General features: G+C 52.5%; 5 protein-coding genes across 5 annotated transcripts; 2 read left to right on the top strand and 3 right to left on the bottom strand.

Moving 5' to 3' along the window:
- Nucleotides 1–257: 257 nt before the first annotated feature.
- ASPACDRAFT_120030 (uncharacterized protein) lies at nt 258–1,041 on the bottom strand. Its single transcript, XM_020196311.1, has 3 exons — nt 763–1,041; nt 601–696; nt 258–527 (listed from the first exon to the last, which is right to left on the bottom strand). The coding sequence occupies exons 1-3, from the start codon at nt 779–781 to the stop codon at nt 265–267; spliced, it is 378 nt and encodes a 125-aa protein (XP_020056363.1). The 5' UTR covers nt 782–1,041; the 3' UTR covers nt 258–264.
- Nucleotides 1,042–1,776: 735 nt separating this feature from the next.
- Nucleotides 1,777–2,993, bottom strand: ASPACDRAFT_78950 (putative pre-mRNA branch site protein p14). The gene is made up of 5 exons (XM_020205293.1): nt 2,872–2,993; nt 2,697–2,720; nt 2,505–2,561; nt 2,304–2,431; nt 1,777–2,217 (listed from the first exon to the last, which is right to left on the bottom strand). The coding sequence occupies exons 1-5, from the start codon at nt 2,901–2,903 to the stop codon at nt 2,117–2,119; spliced, it is 342 nt and encodes a 113-aa protein (XP_020056362.1). The 5' UTR covers nt 2,904–2,993; the 3' UTR covers nt 1,777–2,116.
- A 979-nt stretch (nt 2,994–3,972) lies between these two features.
- Nucleotides 3,973–8,281, top strand: jhd1 ([Histone H3]-lysine-36 demethylase; the record flags this gene model as incomplete). Its single annotated transcript, XM_020203599.1, has 2 exons — nt 3,973–7,305; nt 7,358–8,281. The coding sequence occupies 2 exons, from the start codon at nt 3,973–3,975 to the stop codon at nt 8,279–8,281; spliced, it is 4,257 nt and encodes a 1,418-aa protein (XP_020056361.1).
- Nucleotides 8,282–10,083: 1,802 nt separating this feature from the next.
- ASPACDRAFT_120028 (uncharacterized protein) lies at nt 10,084–13,074 on the bottom strand. Its single transcript, XM_020196310.1, has 2 exons — nt 11,025–13,074; nt 10,084–10,952 (listed from the first exon to the last, which is right to left on the bottom strand). The coding sequence occupies exons 1-2, from the start codon at nt 12,702–12,704 to the stop codon at nt 10,494–10,496; spliced, it is 2,139 nt and encodes a 712-aa protein (XP_020056360.1). The 5' UTR covers nt 12,705–13,074; the 3' UTR covers nt 10,084–10,493.
- Nucleotides 13,075–13,646: 572 nt separating this feature from the next.
- ASPACDRAFT_43663 (TFIIIC subunit 6 family protein) lies at nt 13,647–14,957 on the top strand (the record flags this gene model as incomplete). The annotated part of the gene is made up of 2 exons (XM_020201298.1): nt 13,647–13,760; nt 13,863–14,957. The coding sequence occupies 2 exons, from the start codon at nt 13,647–13,649 to the stop codon at nt 14,955–14,957; spliced, it is 1,209 nt and encodes a 402-aa protein (XP_020056359.1).
- Nucleotides 14,958–18,570: the final 3,613 nt, after the last annotated feature.

Below are 18,570 nucleotides of genomic sequence, written 5' to 3'. Positions count from 1 at the left end.
CAAGGAAAAAAAGCAAATCGCAATCTACCCCCAATCCACTAAGTAAAACACCCATCTCAACCAGTCCCAGCCAGTTTCTCTCCCCCCCCCTCCTCCCAGCCTACCCGCAAAACCAGCTAGCTCCTGCACGCATACCGAAGAGATGGGGGAGGAGACATGGAAATCAATTCCCCGTTGGAACAAACATAACGACTGAATGGCGTGTGTTCGTCGTTTTCACCAGCCCACCACACAGAACAAAAAAAAAGGATTGGCCCCGCTAGTTTACAGCATGAGTCTCTCGACCTTGTCCTTGAGGGTGCGGATCTGGCCCATCAGGTCACTGGCCTCGTTGGTGGTGATGCTGGCGGCGATGACGGGGCGGGAGACACCGCAGGCACGGCCGAGAGCGAGCTTGCTGGGAACGAAGACGTAGACGCAGTTCTTGTCCTCGGCCAGAAGGGGGATGTGCATGACGATGGCGAGCGGGGAGGTATCGGCGGCGAGGATGACCAGTTCGGCGGTACCGCGGTTGAGGGTCTTGGTGGCTGTTATGGGGGGGAAGGGTTGGGTTAGTTCAAGTTTGAAGAAAAGATGTAGGCGCGATTGGGAGATGCTTACCCTCGTTGGCTCCCTTCTTGAGCTGGCGGTAGTGGGAGGCCTGCTGGACAAGGTCCAGAAGGCTCTGAGTCAGGCTCTCGTCGGCCAAGGGCCAGGCTGGATTATCGTCAGTATATCGAAATTTTTCTCTTCTGGCTTGGAAAGATGGGGATGCGTTCTTACCAGCAGAGGTATCAGCCATGGTGATAGATGGGGAAGATCAAAAAAAAAATGACGGAAGATGTCGTGAGAGATTTCAAAGAAGCAGGCTCACGCAAAGGATCACTGCCGCGGTGCAGGTCGAGATGCTGGAGAGAAGGTGAAGGAGGAAAAGGTGGTGGTTGAGGTTTCAATCTTCATGCAGGTGGGCTTTCCGGGCTGCGGAAAAGAAAATCTTTGGAGGGCGGTCGCGGCGGTGGGGCCGGCAGATTAATTGGGACGGAGGAGTCTAGAACCGAAGGGGAAATCTTAGTGCCTGATATTTAAGGCACCAAAGGCGGCAGCCACGCCTTAGTTCTGGACTTTAGCGCTAAGTTAGTTAACTAACTTGCATAGTAGGGGCTTGGGTTCTCATGCGAGTACTGAACAGTACTTTACTAGGTACCTAATAAAAAGGTGTTCAAACAGCCACGATGGGGTGGGATCATTCAAAGACTGGGTCAAGTGGCTACCTCTGTATTCAAAGGATTCCAGCCTCCGAGCATGCATCAATTCGACACCGTCTTCCTCCTGGATATAGCTTGAGGTCCGAATTCCCGTACTGTACTATACATGCGTATGGCCCAAGCTAGTGCTTTAGGTTGTATATTCGGTGTAGTGCAGATTGAAAAAGATATAGAATCCTTGCCTACGATTGCACTATGTCACCGCAACCAACCACTCGCAAGTGGATGTTATGACTAGCTCTAGTTGAGGCGAAACTGGCAAGAATATAAGCTATCGCACTAGTTGGCTAGCCTTACGCAGGCCGCTCAGGGGGAAGCAGGGACCACTAGGCATACAACTACATGATCTTCACCGGGCTGATCCACTGACAACGTATGATGCAGCCGGTGGGCGATCGTGGAGACATGGACTAAGCATTCTGGGGTCCTAGGGCCCCCAGGGCCTCAGCTGCACAAACCTCTATCCATTCAAACGTCCCAGGTAGATACAGTACGGTGGTATTATTGCTACAAACTTCACACATAACAATGACGTCTGCACGCCGCATTCCATAGGTTTGCCGCAACAGCCGCAAGTGGCCGGCAATCGAAATGATTATATTGATAGCAGTGACTAGCCGGTGCATCGGAATTGATCCCAGCCTGAAATAACCCATTCTGTACCACTTTCTACTCCGGACTTCAGCCAAGCCAGAGTTTAATTCATTCTACCCGCCGGCAACCCTTTCAGACCCATGAATGAATAAGAGCGATCATCAAACCCACAGGAGAACAATAAACGCCGAAAACCCCACAACCAACCCATGTGAACACGCAACCAGCTGCCGGCAAAGGGCATGCGGAGAAAGCGATAAAAAAAGCATATCATCACGTCATTCTATACCATGCTGCTGTTTGAGACGTTCCAAATTCTCTTGCCTTTCCGCCAGGTCCTCTTTCGATTTAAGCATTTTTTCAGGCTGATGGTATAGAACTAGAAGTCGGAGCAGCGAATGTCAGCCGCGCAATCCTTCTCGTCCGATGACCGTTCCGAGTTCCCACCGCACGGAGAAAACGTACCAACGAGATATCTGTTCTGGAAATTGAAGCCATTGAGCTTATCGCATGCCTGTTTGGCGTCGTGAACGTCCTCGTATACCACAAAGGCAGTGCCCTTGGAGTTGTTTGCGATTCCCTGACGTATTTGTCTGCCGGAGACAGCGTTAGTTGCGGAGTTGACGCTAATTTAGACGATGGCGCGTGAGTCAAGGAGAGGCCTACCGGATGGGACCGAATTTGCCAAAGAGGTCGAAGAGTTGCTCCGCTGTTACGTTGTAGCTAGACAAAAACCCAAATCGTTAGCATTCATGTCGTGATTGACGATATCATATGTCGCGGAATATATCCGTTTGAATGGCGATGCGACGATCGACAGGCGGGCTCTAGGAATTCCGAGTGCGAGGAAAGGCATACTTGAGGTTCTTGACAAAGAGAATCCTGGAGGCCCGTTAGTCAGAGTTTCAACCAGATCCAACCTTCCGATAGATACAAGAACGCATGCCCAAGGCCCCTGAAGCCCAAGAGCGCAGCGGGAGACTATGGCGGGCTACCGGAAGGGGAGGGGTAGAATTGTTCGAACAGAACCTACCGATTGGCTTCGGGGGCGAGCTTCCGGCTCATTCTCGGGTGGGACAGTAGATGCTGTAGAAAGACGTGAAAGAAGGAATCAAGGTCGAGTCAGATACCCAACGTGGGTCTGGAGGAAGCTATATGAGAAGGAGGAGAGAGGAAGTAGGCAAGAGAGGAGCAAGAGAGAGGGAAGCAATATCCGCGATGAGCACGAGGTTCGGGAGACTGGGCTGCCTTGCCTGATCGGGATTAGTCGCCTCGGAGGAGGAGCCTCACTTTTAATGGGAGTTGATGATAGTTCACTTCCTACAGCTCTCATAACAATAGAAAAGATGCAATAGGATCTTTGTTTGGCTTCAGAGTTAGGATATAACCAATTTGTATTGTGTTAAAATACTCTATAGTCATATTCTGGTGCCGCAAACGATTACTAGGAAGGAGTACAACAACAATACTTTTGTAGGTAGGATTACTGCCTGAGGCAGAGAGCAGAGGACTCTCTTTCTCTGTGTGTCTCTACGCCGGGCGCCTTGTCGTCCTCCTCCGTCCGGCGACTCCCTCCTCCTCCTCCCCTCTCCTCTCCTCTCGGCCTCCATCGCCGCCCATCGTCCCTTGCCAAACCCCTCCTCCTTCCTCCTCCTTCTCCGGCCTTATCTTGAGGCGCAACTTTTCAATCGCTAATTTTCCTTTATCTTCTATTTCTCGAATTCGCCGTTTTCTGTCTCCGCTCCGCACCCTACTGTAGTGCAGCTTTCTTCCGTCGTCTGCTTTCTTGCGCGCGCGCGCTCTCTCTCTCTCCCGCCCGTCGGCAGAGGCTCGCTCAACTTCCCCCCTCAACCTCCGCCGTGCGACTCTGCTCCGTCGACTTCCTCTCTCCTCCGTCTCCCCCCACCACTTCTCCTCCACCAACCTTCCCATTCGGACTTCTATATTCATCTCATTATTCCTCGTGCGCTTCCCATTCTGCCAGGAATGACTTTCTCTTTGCCTGCGGTGGCCCGTCTTTAGCCCGTGTGGTCAAATATCCCCGCTTCGCACCCGTCTGCCGCAAGCACCTTTTCTCTCCTCCGGGCCTCTTCTCGCTCCTTTCCCGCTCGATTTTCTATTTCCAGGCCTCATTATGATTAGTGCAACATCCTTTTCTACCCATCTCGGGACTCGACCACCGCGTTACCGCACTCCCTCACCTCCGCGACGCGCCGTCGAGCCGATTTCACCCTGCTCAACCTCCGACATCCGAGCCTCATGGATTGACCGCAGCATCGCCAGGGTGGCTGCCTCCGATCGTGACCAATACCCCCCGAACCATGCCGGCTATCATGCTGCAGATCATCCCGCTACTCATCGACCGAGTCATGGCAGATCGAGCTCGACCATCGACGCTCTCGCGACCATCGCTCTAGCCACCAGCCCTACCTTCGCACCTCTCTCCTACCGTCCCCCTTCTCAAAACTCGACACACGCATTGTCGCTTTTCCCTCCCGAACCCATTGAATCCTCCGAACGTCCCGCCAAGCGACCGCGCTCAGAAAAAGATCAATCGCCGTTCCATTCCCACCGGTCGCTGCCCGTGCACGATGCAAATTCTTCTGCGGTGCTTGATAGCATGAAGACGGATGCAGAGCTTCTATTGAACTTTGCCCGACCCAACTTCCAGCCTACCATGCAGCCCGCCAAACGAGTCAGCATAGATGAGCACGCTCTTTACGCCGGAAGTGAAACACAGCGTTTCGATAGAATTGGGTCCGCAGTGGGATCATGGGCCGCTCACACCGAAATCTCTACCCACAATATTTCAAGCAATAGCGCTCTTCCACCATCTCGAATGAGGTCACAGTCCGATGGATCAGCAGCCATTGCGCGACCAACAATACAGGGCTTGCGACCTAACACCAGTTCTTCAACTCTCCCCCCGATACTCTGGCAGGATGAAGAGGTTGCGGAGGATGATCACTGGGGTTCAGCAAATAAACACATCTTCAGTGGCACACAATCCAATCTTCAGGCTGCCGATGTTATGCGCAGTACCCATGCAGGACCGATGCCGACGGACCTGCCTCCCAAGACGGAAGACGACACGGAGTCGGAGGAGTCAGGTCAGGCTAGCTGTGCTGCTTGTAATCTCGTCCGCATACCAATCGACACCGGAGAGCAGGGTGATGTGACGTGGATTAGTTGCGACGGCTGCAAGCGCTGGTTTCATATCGTCTGCGCTGGGTTCAAAAATGATAGAGAGGTGCGGACTGTGGATAAGTTCATTTGCCGCGCCTGTGGACCCTCGCATGGACGGACGACATTTGTTCGCAAGTCATCTCGCGCCCGTACCGCAATCGACTATGCTGGTCTGAACCAAGGGCTTGTCAAAGCTGCAACAGACTCACTAGAACATCATTACATTGAACCTATTCGCCAAGGCAAGATCCGGTTCCTCCCTGAGAATTTCCCCCGCATGCGCCCGGAGCTCATCACGGCCGAGTACTTCGAAAGAGGCAGTGGCATGACAGAACCGATAGTCATCCCTGCCGAGTGGAATACTCGCAACTCGGTCCCGACGCTACCTCCGGACTTGGACGCACTAGCGCAGGAAGCGCCCACGCAAGAGATGTTTGATGAACTCTTAGATCATCTCGATGCGGGTGAGCAAAGCCCTGAGCAAGTCATAGACTGCGGCCAGGATCAACTGGACATGGTGATACCACAAGGCTTGACGGTTCGACAAGTGGCCGAGCTCTACGGACCCGAAGAGAGAGTCGAAGTCATCGATGTCAAATCTCAACAAGGAGAGGACAAGAGATGGACCATGCAAAAATGGGCTGATTACTATGAGAGCACTGGTGACAAAGTAGTGCGAAATGTCATCAGCTTAGAAGTCTCACAGAGTCCATTGGGCAGACTCATCCGACGACCAAAAGTGGTTCGTGATCTGGATCTGCAGGATTCAGTCTGGCCCCGTGAACTTCAAGCAGTGGGAGATTACCCAAAAGTACAGTTCTACTGCTTGATGTCTGTGGCCGACTGTTACACCGACTTTCATATTGATTTTGGCGGGTCGTCCGTCTACTATCATATTTTGAAAGGCAAGAAGACTTTTTTCTTCATCCCGCCTACGGACAAGCATTTGAAGAAATATGAGGAATGGTGCAATTCGCCCGCACAGGATACCACCTTTCTCGGTGACCAAACCAAGGAATGCTACCGCGTGGACCTTGTTGAAGGCGACACAATGTTAATTCCCTCCGGCTGGATCCATGCTGTTTGGACTCCGGAGAATAGCCTGGTCATTGGTGGCAATTTCCTGACGAGGCTGAACTATGGGATGCAGATCAAGATTGCAAACATTGAGAAGGACACAAAGGTACCAAGGAAGTTCCGGTATCCTTTCTTCCAGAAGATTCAGTGGTATACTGCGTTGAAGTACCTCGAGGAAGACCCGGTTCCCCAGGGCGTTCTCGACGCATTTGCACAGGACGACAATTATCGCTTTCATCGAGACTATCCCATATACTATGAATTCGGGGACAGGACGAACACTGCCCCGCCAGGCTCTCCTTATCATAATTCACGCTTCTATTCACAAGCAGAGTTGGAAGGTCTACCAGACCTTGCAAAGTACCTTCTGCGTACCGCCTTGATCGCTGGGTCCTACCTCGTGGAAGGGGTAACGATGGATGCTAGGAATGCAGTCAAACGATCAATACCGAAGACGCCAGGCGATCCAGTCGACGTTGCTAAGCAGTTTGGGATATGGGTTGCATGGAAGCGTGGAAACGAGAAAGCACCTCAGTGGACTCACCCCGGCGTGATCGAGAGCAACCCAAAACTCAGCCTTGTCGAGAAAAAGCCAGCTGGAAGGCCTAGTCGTCGCTCAGAGCGCAACGTGGACAGCCAACGTACTTATGCAGAGCGACAGGCTGTGCAGCGACTCCCGGAGCCACTCAAGGACCTGGCAATTCAATCGAGCAACAAGAGCAGTTCCAATTCCAATGTGCCTTTGATCACGGATTCCCATATACCCACGAGTCTTTCCAGCGCCAACGCAGGTATCAAAGAGGAGCCCGCGCCTAAGCCTCGAACAGCACCTCGGGGCTCGGGGCTCGGTCCCAAACGGGTTGCATGTGATGCTTGTCGCAAACGCAGAATCCGCTGCCATCACAAGGACGAACAGAATGATAGCCTAGCATCCAAACAGACAGCCATGGGTGCTTTCGGTACTGGGGTCCATTCGCCGGCGCATGATGCAGCGTCTGCTCTGAACTCATTGGCGGCCATTGCATCGGAAGCAGGTCTTCAGGACAATGGCGTCAGTAGGAATATGGATCGCTTCGAAGCGTCATTGATCACCGTGGGCACCCCGCATGCATCAACCAACAGGCTTAACGAACTCAGCCCTGAAGGGCAGAATACCGGAAAGAAAGGCCGGAGCAAGGCCTGTGACGACTGTCGGAAGAGCAAGGTTCGTTACGCCGTTCTGCATCTCGTGATATACATATGCTAACTGACCATAGCGCCGGTGTATCCATGATGAGTATGGAAGAATTGATCCCATCAAAGCTCAAGAACGAGCAAAGCCACGAGCCGCGGCTTCTGTGAAACGACCACGTCCCAATGAGGAAGGAATCGGCTCCGGTGTCAGCAAACGGATGAAGCAAGAAAGCACTTCTCCTGTGTCTCGGCCGCTCCATTTTGGTAGCAGAGACCACGCTGTGCTGGATGTACATGACCATGTCGGCCATGCTTCTAAAGATCTGGACCTCCATGACCCATATGCCGACCTCCCTCACGAGGTTCAAGATTCTCCACAACAAGCCGCAACGGACAAGGAGGCCCAGCTCGGGCAGACCTCATACGCATCACCGCCTGCCTTTCAGTCCGACACCGTGGTGACAAACGAGGCCAACTCTGCTCTTGCTTCTAAGCCCACGGCTACGCTCGTATCACCACCGACCTCGTTGGCGGACGATACCGACGTTCCCAACGATTATGCAGATGGTGAGGGAGAGCATGTTGTGATTCTCCACACGCCGACATCTAGCTCGCGACACTCTTCCCGTCAGCCGCGCCAGGTCGACCGGTATATACCTGAAGTTCATGTGATCAAAACGAGCAAGTCGACGACGCACACGCCCAGCGCACGTCGTTCATCCTTCGGCGCGTCAAGTACTGGTGTACGTAGGTCTACTCCCGGCCCATCGTCGGGGACCAAGAAATCAGTGTCACGGCCCTCGTCATCACATAATGCGAAGAAGAGCTTCTGGCCGATGGATGAGAAGAAAGGCGAGCGTGCTACTGCAGCCTCGATTTCCCCGGGCCAAACCAACAAACCCACGAAGCGTGCGGCTGACGACGAGCCGGATGCTGAGAGTCTTCGTCTGATCCGCGAACTTCAGGAAGCCGAATTCGGTCTTCGGAAGCGATCTACGAGAGCGTGAATCGACGGTTGATCTCTTCAGTTGAGGCTGGGTTTGATTTTATTCAGTGATATATCTAGATTACCTTCATCGGGCAACCGGCTTGTCCGAACCGAGAAGGGTCCAACCCACCGGTTCGGCTTTTTCCTAGGATGCGGAGTTTGAGAGTTTGGGGGAGTCTGACGGACATGGTAATGCTTGTTGTTTTCATCATTCTTTGGTCTGGTTCATGGATTGCGATTCCATTTGGCGTTCTGTTCTTTGGTTGGGTGTTTTGCGGCTTTTCCATTACCCCGTCTTGCTTATATCGTTCGAGAACCCTTTCAGCCTTTTCTTTCACCTTGTGTGTGTGTGTGTGTGAGTGTGTGTATCCGGCGTTATTGTTTTACGGTTGGGCTGTTCTGATACGGCCAGTCGCCTGTCTAGATGATGTTCTTTCTGGTCCAGTCGTTCCTTCTGGCTTCTCTCTTTATTTCCTGGCCCATGGTCAAGTTCAAATCTCATTCCCATATGGGGAGGATCGTCCTCGGAACATGAGGCGACCTGCTGCTTTACAAGCTGCTACTCATTTGATCCCAGCGCTGTTTGTACTCTTCATCTTAATCCGGGGAACCCCTAGAACCTATTCCCTTCGTGTTGCTGGACGAAACCTGGGTGGTTGCTGATCTTTCCCTTCCGTCATTTCGCCACCTTGGAGTGGCCTGCGATGAGTCGATCTTATTTCATTTTCCCTCTGCTTCATGGTACTACCCCCGCCTGCCTGCCCATACTTAGCTTGCTTTGCAATTTCTCCATCTTATATGATTGTAGCGAGTAACCTTCCATAACAAGCATTTCCATTGTGACCTGCTAAATTCCATTTAGACATAGCACGCAGTAGCCTACGGGATTAGGATTCTGTTTGCATCCTTCGCAACAACCCTCCCTCACTTCCAAAGAGCGAAAACCCGCCGTTTTCCACGGCCGGGATGTAAGGCTAACTCTGCGAGGGAAGCCAGGCCCTGGTGGTATACAACGCATTGATCCATGATCCCTGAATGATAACGGACCCAGATACCTCCTTCCCAATTCGGTAACCGTTCAACCTCTCAGCTCAGGGCTGGCATCTATGATCTATGATCGCCGCGTGCAACACACAAACATAACTTCCTGTGAATGTAAGGCGCTTTTGAAAAACCTGCCCCATCCCATGCAGTTCATAGAAGCTACGGATGCATAGGGCTGAAAGAGTAGTCGGCTGACGTGGTGTGCTATAGCAGCCCGCGAACCTCACAGTTCCTCTTACCCCCCTCCCCCATGGAAGCATTGAAGAGACAAAAGATCGCTCGTCAAACAAACGAGAGTCGCCACAGACATATTGGGCACAGTCCGTTGGCTTATGATCGGGCTTGGGTAGGTAGGTAGGTAGGTAGGTAGGTAGTTTCGGGGCTAGCACAGTCCAACAAGTCAAGTTCCAAAGGTTCCATGAGTCCATTCTTGGACTGGATAATCTAAGGTATGGTGTCCTTGATACTAGTACGCCGCGGGGTGTGCGCGTTGCTCTACAGTTCTCCAGTGGGCCAATACAAGGCTCCTGGATTCCCCTCCACCCCGCCCCCCGCTCTCCTCCTGCTCCGTACTTAGGGAGCTTGACCGTTGGAGCGGTGGATTTCAGCCTGGGTAGGTGGAATTATCGGAAATGAAATCGAAAATCTCTTGAGGTTATGGGGACTGGCCAGCTGGTCGTCCCGAAGCAGCAGAGTAACAGAATAACTGCCAAACTTGGCAGATGTGCTGGTTGTTAAGGTTTGAAAGCTCAATCCCCAACGCATGCATCAACTTGAACCTGTTTGACCTGTTCAGCATGATGCTCTTGATTGGGAGATAAATTTGCAGAATGACTCTATTCAGCACCACAACCATCCAGCCACACCAATATGTACTAAATGATCGAAATACACATAAAAGATAATAACAACGACCAGGCCGTGACTCCACCACTCATGATCCCCGGCCAGGACAAACACAATGATGTATATCATGTAGGTAAATGGTTAGTGGTACGTACTCCGTGATTTTCGTGTCTATCATCGCCTCGTAGTTCGTTGGTTTCCAGCCCAGACTCGAACAGAACGCCAGTCATCAATGCAATCATGCAGATAAAAACATGCAGGGGTATATAGTCCCGCCAAAATGGCAGTAGCAGAAATAATCATGAAACCGAACAGTAGAAATAGACATCCGACACCAGCCTCTAATTACGCGGATGCTCAGCCGGGTTTCCGACACCCGCACTTGCCCAGCGGCGAGGGCGAGCCTGTTCACCAATGTAATTTTTTATCACGCAAGGACTGTCGTCAGATTGCTGACAGACCTTGCGCCGATTCAGATGCTTGAAGCGCGGGCCTAAAGGCCCGTTCACGTAATGATACTGACCCGCAAATCGGTACTGGCGCTCATCGCCCAACGGGTAGAACTTGTCGCCCCAGTGCCCATTGAAGTAGAACCACTCAATAGGCGCCCAGGGGCTGACAGTCGAGGCCCGGAGCATGTCGCTGGGGAAGTCATACGTGTATGTGTGCACGTTCAAGAGCGGGTCCCACAATGGACCGCGATTGGTCTGGTCGTGCAGCAAGCCCCAAGGCAAGATGTAGGCGTGCACGCCAGGAGTAGCATACATAGCATGGGTGCCAAGGGCGGAATATATGACCGGCTGGCTCACGGTTAGTGGAAGAGACTAACGATCCGGGGCTGAATGAAGTTATGGGGTTTAATTATGGCTTACCCGTTGGCCGATTTTCTCGACGGCTTCGTAGCTGTATGCTTCTCCCGCTGAGTGGGCACTGAAAAAGAGGGCCTTGGGTCGGCCATTATGAAAGCGCACAAGACAGTGTTCCCAGTCCCCAACATGGTTGCCGAATCGTACGTTCAACACCACGTTGCCAAGGTTGAAGCTGTAGAAGAAGAACCAGAAAGCATCCACAATGCCGTTGCCTTTGTCCATGACCAGCAGGATGGCTGGCGCATTGCTGCGCCCGCCCGTAGTCTCAACATGGATGGGCTCCCCACCAAAACGTTTGCGCAACTCGTCCCGCAAACCTTCATCTTGTTGTAGATCCTCTGGGCGTAAATAGCCGAGTTTCTCAGGCGACCACTCAGCATCATTGTCGCCGCCTTCCAAGTTATCTCCTTCACGGAGGGCATGGGCTGAATCGTACCACTGGGCTCGGTCGCCAGGTGTGTCATTCGGGATGGGCCCATCGACCCGCGCATCCCAGTCAGGCCAAGACGTTTCCAAATCACTATCAGGATTGTCAGGGATATTCTTGTCGCCTTCCATCCACGAAGGCCGATGCTCGACATTGTCGTTGCTGGTGAGAAACACATTGTGCCCATCCTGCCACTGGTTCAATTGATCCAGGTCATTTAGAGTGGGATGATCCCAATACGATTGGACGGGGGTATAATTGAGCATAGGTGTGATATGGTACAGGTGTTCGGCGATATCGCAGGGCCAGAATTGCTCATCGGAGAACAAATGAACCAGCGGCGCATACTGGAAGACATAGTCCGGGATTTCGCGGCGGGAGCGTTCCGCCTCATCCCAAGCAGCCTCAGGATGGGCGGAGTCATTGAATTGGGCGGCACGCCAGGCGGAGAAGTCTTCGTTGGACCCTTGGCCAGCCGCCGCGACGGCCTTGCGGTGGCCGAAGCGGGGGCGCACCAAGCGAAAGTGGGCGGTCCCACATAGGCCGAACCAGCGGCAAGCTTTCCGGTCTAGCCAGGACGGAGATGACGAAATCCAGCGACGTTCGTCCTGATCTTCCTCGTACCAAATGAAGGCCGACGGATTAACAGCGCGAGCGACACTGTTGATCACGACATAGGCAATCAATGAGGATAGAGTGAAAATCGCTGCGGTGGTTGCGCGCACCATCTGTTGACCGACACTCGCAGAAACGGCTGGGTCGGCGAGTTGCGAATGCGATTTGGTCGATAAGGCTACCGACCTGACCTTGTCTTGATCGCGAACTTGATCTTCGAGATCACGATGGGCTGTGGCCGACAAAGGGTGCGTGACCAGTTGCCCGTTCGGGAAAGTAGCAGACGTTGTCGAGGATGGATCGGGCTCAGCGATCAATGCGAACGCATCGAGAGGGTTGACAGGGGATGAAAGATCATGAGTCCTGAGAGGGGAGGAGGCACAGAGCAGCGACGAGGAGGAGAGTAATAATAGTAAGCAGAGGAGGATAGAGGAAGACAAAGAGTAATCAAACCGAGCAGCCAGACCCAGAGCTAGGCGCCAGGGCAGCAGGGGAGACACTATAAGAAGCCGAGGGAAACGCGGCCATGATCCGTCAGCCGGACCAGGTCCGTAGGTTCGAGAACAGAAATTGAGGAATGGAGTCAGGGCTCTTCGTTGGTCATGGAGCTTGCCGGGTAGGGCAGAGCCAGGGCGGCGCATCCGGGGACATCCGGATATGAAGAGGATCGCCATATATGGGTTGGTTTAGGGCTGAGAACAACAGGGCATCGGTGACTCGGGACGAATGGGAAGATGGGAAAGAGGGACAACTGATTAGATCATAAAGGGGAGGGGGAGACGGACGGATGCAGGTGGAGAGAAGGAATGCCCGTTCCGCGGTGAGCCGGTGACAATGAATGGAGAGAGAAAATAACATTGTAGACACATGAATGGAAACGGGATTCACTTACTGCTATCACTGCTGTCGTGATGACGACGATGGTGATGATGATGAAAAGCCATGATGATCAACAATGCCACCAGTCGAGCTACTTACTTAACTCTCCTGCTCAAGTCGAGACTTGATTATTGATGATGATGATGATGATGATGATGATGATGATGATGATGATGGAGTGGGGATGATGGAGCGATAAGTCAGAGAGCGAGCGCGAGAGCGAGAGCAAGAAAGACAACAAAAACAAGCCTAAGGCCCAAAGCAGAGCCAAGGGAATGATGATGCAATGCAGCAGTCATTCGTCAATGCGATTAGTCAAGGCTGAAACCAGTTAGACTTAAGAAAGTCAGTCACTGAGAGTTGACTTTGGAGTAGATGATCAGCTGGATCATGCGGTGAGAGATGCGATGAAAGCTGCGATGAAAGATGCTCATGAATGAGTTTACTTGGTGGAAATGATAAGCAGACCGAGAAGAAGAGCCGATGATGACTACACAGTCCGTCTAGTTAACTGACTACACATAGATCTCTACCCCAATCGGGCAGCCGCCCGCGATGACCTATAGACTGACCGATTCCGGACTCACCGCTTTGATATGCCGGTTCTAAACTTATTCATGTGTTGATGGTTGATGGATATACTACTCTCATCAACTCGCGGTTCTTCAGGGAACAGATTGTCCATACTATCAACCAACCACACCATGTCGCTTCCTCCGCCCATCCCGGTCGATCCGGCCATGTTAGTGGACCAGCCCCATCCCGATTCAGACATCGACTCCGACTATGAATATGAATATCATCCCACCGAAACTGAGGTCCGCCTTGGCATCCCTCCCCTGCCTTGTTTTTTTTTTCCAGCCTCTTTTCTTCGAATCTTTTCACTTTCATTCTGCTTCTGACACCTATCCACCACCTAGACCGTCTACCTCACCCTTGACCTCACGTCTCTCCACGGCCCACTTCGACCTCCTCGCCGTCGACAACCTTCCGCGACCGCCGCCTCATCAGCATCAGCAACAGCCACCAACATCTCCGACGAACCCGATGCCGCTGAGTTCACCCATGTGGAGTCCCCATCCGACGGCCTACAAATCCTTGGGCTTCACACCCCAAATCCCATAATATCATACCAGAACCAAATCTTCAGCGGCACGTGGGCCGATCAACTCGGCACCGACCTGATCTTTGCTCGTCCAGACGAAGGAGGGAGAGGAGGAGCGGAGGAACAACCAGGAGAGACTGCACCGCACGACCCGTATGGTACCCACCGCACAGAGCAATCCGACACTCCTCTCCGTCACGGACACACTTACGACCTCCTCGCCGCCCCCAGCATTAAGATTTTAGGCCGCAAAGCCAATCTCATCTCCGCTAGCCAATCCTCGGCGGTGGCGACAACGGCGGTGGCAGCAGCAGCAGCAGCATCGGGATCAGATGAAGGGGGATACCGTAGCCCTGGGCAGTCTGACTACCCCCGTGCTGGCCTTACGCCCACCGTATCAACAACCGGGATTATCCGTGCCCCCAACCACCCCGCAAGCAACCAAATGCGGTTCCTCGAACGTCTGGCCAGTCTGAAGCGAAGCAAGGGAGAGACCGACACGGTGCGCACCGTCTTCAGCACGAAGCGGATCCAGTCGGACCATGCATCTTCGATGGGCGGGCGGGCGCTCGGCTGGGCGCGCACCGACGAACAGCTAGCAGAAATCCAGCGCTTGAATGAGCTGGCGTTGCAGGGTGATGCGGCTGCGATGGCCGAGCTGGAGGCGCTGTACACCCGGCTTGGTGAGGATGTCGAGAGAGAGGTGGGGAGCGATGACGACGATGACGATGATGGTGATGGCGATGGTGACGATAATGGTAATGTTAATGATATCGAGATGGGAGGCATGGAGGGAGAGCCGGAGGTTACGGGGGAGGATCCCACGCGGGATCCAAATCACGACCAGTACCTTGACCCGGAAGAGTTACTCTCGCAGGCTCGCCGAGAATCTCAGCAGCCGCAGTCTTGATTCATGCTCTTTGTTTGACTGCACAACATCCTCTGTTCAGGACGGTCAATCCTCCCCAATATGGTCACGTGAGAGGACCATGATCAGAGGCTCCAAGCCGAGGTCCATCTTTCAAAGGGGAAACAAGCTTTAATAGTCACGAGTACTATTTCCACCGCACTGCCCTGTGGGCTCACTCGGCCCTGCCGAGGCTCGCCAGCACAAATCCTGAACGCCGAACAGAAAAGCGTATGAGTAAGAGAGTCGGCGGTAACCGAATCGGAATCCGGGATGGGCCCCTTGGTTTTGCATGCACGCTACCCTACTAAGTTATAGCTAGGGTAGTTAGCGCCCTGCAGCATACGAAGAACTACCGCAGTCGCGTAGAGGCTAGACCCCGACGCTACCATCACGATACCGTCTACAGATGTACTGTACCGAGGTCGGTCTTCTGCCATGTCGACAATGATGAACCATGGCGTCATCGGGTCTCGGGCTGCAGGTACTCATAGCCGTATTATGTGGATTTGTATGCGCCTCTCCCACTCTGCATGTGACCGGGAGTCTGGGGATCTGCAACGCGTTCACCATCAGGGCTGATCCTCATGATTGGATGGAATGCACGTTTGCTCTGAGGGGGATAGATTAGAAAATGATTTATTCACCTCAACAAATGACAAAGTGTGATCTCATCCCATACAGTATCATCGAATATCCAAGATTATTTCCTGTCTCTCGCCCCCTCACAACTATACCACAGCATATAGAGTAGATGTATCAGGCACTGATCCATTTTCCCAAAGGTCAATAGACCCGAGCAGTCGTGCACAGTAGCAAAAAAAGAAAACAAACACTCTGACTCAAGTCCGCTGCACCAAACGCTTTTTGGTCAATCAATCTCATTCCATTGACATGAGTACCATCCAAAGCTATCCCCGCCCCCAACCCCAACCCCATAATATACACACCATCTCCATCCCAATGGGAGATAATACAACAGAACAAACCAGGTTTCGAAAATAGGAAAGCAATCCCCGCCCCACTCCATACTAAAGACCAAAAGAGAAAATCCCATGACCAGGAGAAGACACCACCTCCGAAAAGCGATGAAAAAGCGCAAGGTTTTGACCCACCGACACCAGAAAAACAACCGAAAAGCCCAACACGCAACAACCAATGTTAACCAAAAAGAAAAAAAAGAACACCAAGGAAGCCTGCACGGTTTGGAATGCACCCGCACCCCCCCCCCCCCCCCCTTACGATATTGTAGCCGGGTCCACGTGGGGGGGTTCAGAACCAAGCTTGAACCGGGTTCTTGCAATAGGGCGAGAGGGAGGACAGAGCCCCTGCGCGCTATTGTCTGAGTTTTGTAAAAACAGAAAAGGTTTGGAATCACCGGCCCCATAGCGCTCTCGTCTCGACCGGCGACGGAGGGGGTGGAGGAGGAGGCATGGGCACCTCCAGGAGCCCTGTACTCGTTATTGGGGTTGCTGCGCCGGTAGCGCTCGCCGTCCGGGCTGCGGACTCGACGGCGATGGACTTGGGGATGTGGTTGGCGGCGGAGAGGATGGCGGCGGAGATGTCCTGAGGGAATGTGGAGGAACAGGCAGGAGTTATGAGGGTAGGACGATGACGTTGCGGGGACGTGTTGGCCATTTTGTGCCTTGTATTATGCTGTTCTGTGGTGGTTGTGGTGTTGTTGCTATGGTTTAACGGGGTTGCAGTTCAGGGTGTATGTAGTTCAGGGTTCAGAGGTGGTTGTTTCTTGGGGTCTGTTCTGGATGGAGGAAGGTTGCTATAAGTTGCTAAACTTGATAGCACTGCAATTGAGGTATTAGCAAGAAGTATATCTACAAAGGCGTGGGTCAAGGTAGATATAAGTAATAGCTGATGGTAGGCGGGCACATGGCAACTCGTCGTGACAATTCGGCAGACGAGGACCCGTAGGGCCGAGAGGGAAGCTCCGGGGGTATACAGTACATGCTGGAGCTCCGAAATTCGCCGAGGCAGAAAGGATTCCCGGGGTGCAGTCCTGTCAATGGAAAGTAAATGACTTGCTTACCTCATTTAGTGAATTAAAGATGGTAACAGTGATAGGAGTAGCTGTTGTCGCAAGTAGTGTTCCAAGCAGTGTCTGGTTTAGCGGAAGATACTGGGTTCATAGGGTAGGGGGAGATGCTTTTTAAACCCCCATTGACAGAGAACAATGAGCAAATGAAAGAAGGATTAGGAGGGCGACAGAATGCAGGGCGAACAAGCCACTCGACGCCAGCAGTGTACAGTACACTCAACTGTATACTAGGAAGCACAACTACTCGTTGAAGGAGTAGTGTAGTAGTAGTAGTAGTAGTAGTAGTAGTAACTAGTTGCAGGGGTGAATCTGTTGGGGATGGGAAGTCGCCCGAGTGTTTTGAAAACGACAGATGGAATTCCAATGCGGATTAGTGGACTCTACACGGACAGTGGATAATCCCCATGCTCGATCCTTTGTACTATTTATTTCTCCTGGACCTCGAATCGAGAATCCCGACTAGGTTCAGGGCTGGGGACGCCTCACCCAGCGACTCGGTCCAAAGGGTGGGTTGAAGGCTGCATGCTTGCCACGACGACGGGACGGCAAGACAGGACAGGGCGGGAGAACTCCCGGGGAAGAGCTGAGCTTCTTCCGGGGGAGGAGACGAGCAACTTGAGCAAAAGAGAGATAAATTGGAGTGAACAATTAAAGAAAAAAACCGGGTCGCCAAGGGATGGAGAAAACCCGATGGGGTAAGGATTCAGCCAGGGCGGATGGAGAAACGTACGTGTGCATTTTGTGGGGAAAAGCGAAACAAGGGGACGGACTGGACAGTATATCGTAACGTTAGTCACTACTACCTCAGGGTATGAAGGATGCCAGATGGATGAAAGGGACCCTGGAATTGAAGCATAGTCGATAATGTCTGAGTATGTTGACTTACGAGTCCACTCACGGAGTATGTGTACAGTATAGTATGTACATGCATAGGACATGTTCCATTCTCCCCCATCCTTCTAGAAAGATACTCAGTAACAAAGAGAACTCCACCGGGAATCTGTGAAGTCAACCGTGTTCAATGAGTGGCAACACCCAGTACAAGTCTCTGATTTCTATTTCCATTTTCTTCTCTCAAGCCACCAAAGCTGATCCTCCCTCCCTCCTTCCCCCTCCCCTTTTCCCCGTATGGTAGGTAGTACTGAGTATACTGCGCACTCGGTATACATACTCCAGAAAATGACTGCAACTGCATTGTCCCTTTCCAGTAGTCCAGCACTACTGTATCCATGATTCATTCCGGAATCCCTTCCCTCCCTCCCTCCCACCCAATGCTACCATGTACTGTAGTGCACTGCGCCCTGTAGAATCAAACATAGAGACAGACAGCTCTCCAAACCGAGCAAGATGAACCAGGTCTACCTGCCTTTCCCTCCCCGAGTCCCCCCATCCCCCACATTCCATCCCTCCCCCATCATTCTGGAGAAAGCTGTATATATATATATGAAGAAAAATGAAACGAAAAACAAAACAAGCAAAGCAGATCATCCTTTGCAGTTATGATCGACAGCTTCAGCAGCAGCAGTAGCACCACCACCACCACCATATGCTCTAGTCAAACCC

The sequence above is a fragment of the Aspergillus aculeatus genome (assembly GCF_001890905.1).
Source record: "Aspergillus aculeatus ATCC 16872 unplaced genomic scaffold ASPACscaffold_8, whole genome shotgun sequence".
In the NCBI taxonomy this organism is placed as follows: domain Eukaryota; kingdom Fungi; phylum Ascomycota; class Eurotiomycetes; order Eurotiales; family Aspergillaceae; genus Aspergillus; species Aspergillus aculeatus.
Note: the sequence above shows the minus strand (reverse complement) of the source record. Positions and strands in the feature narration are given on the sequence as shown.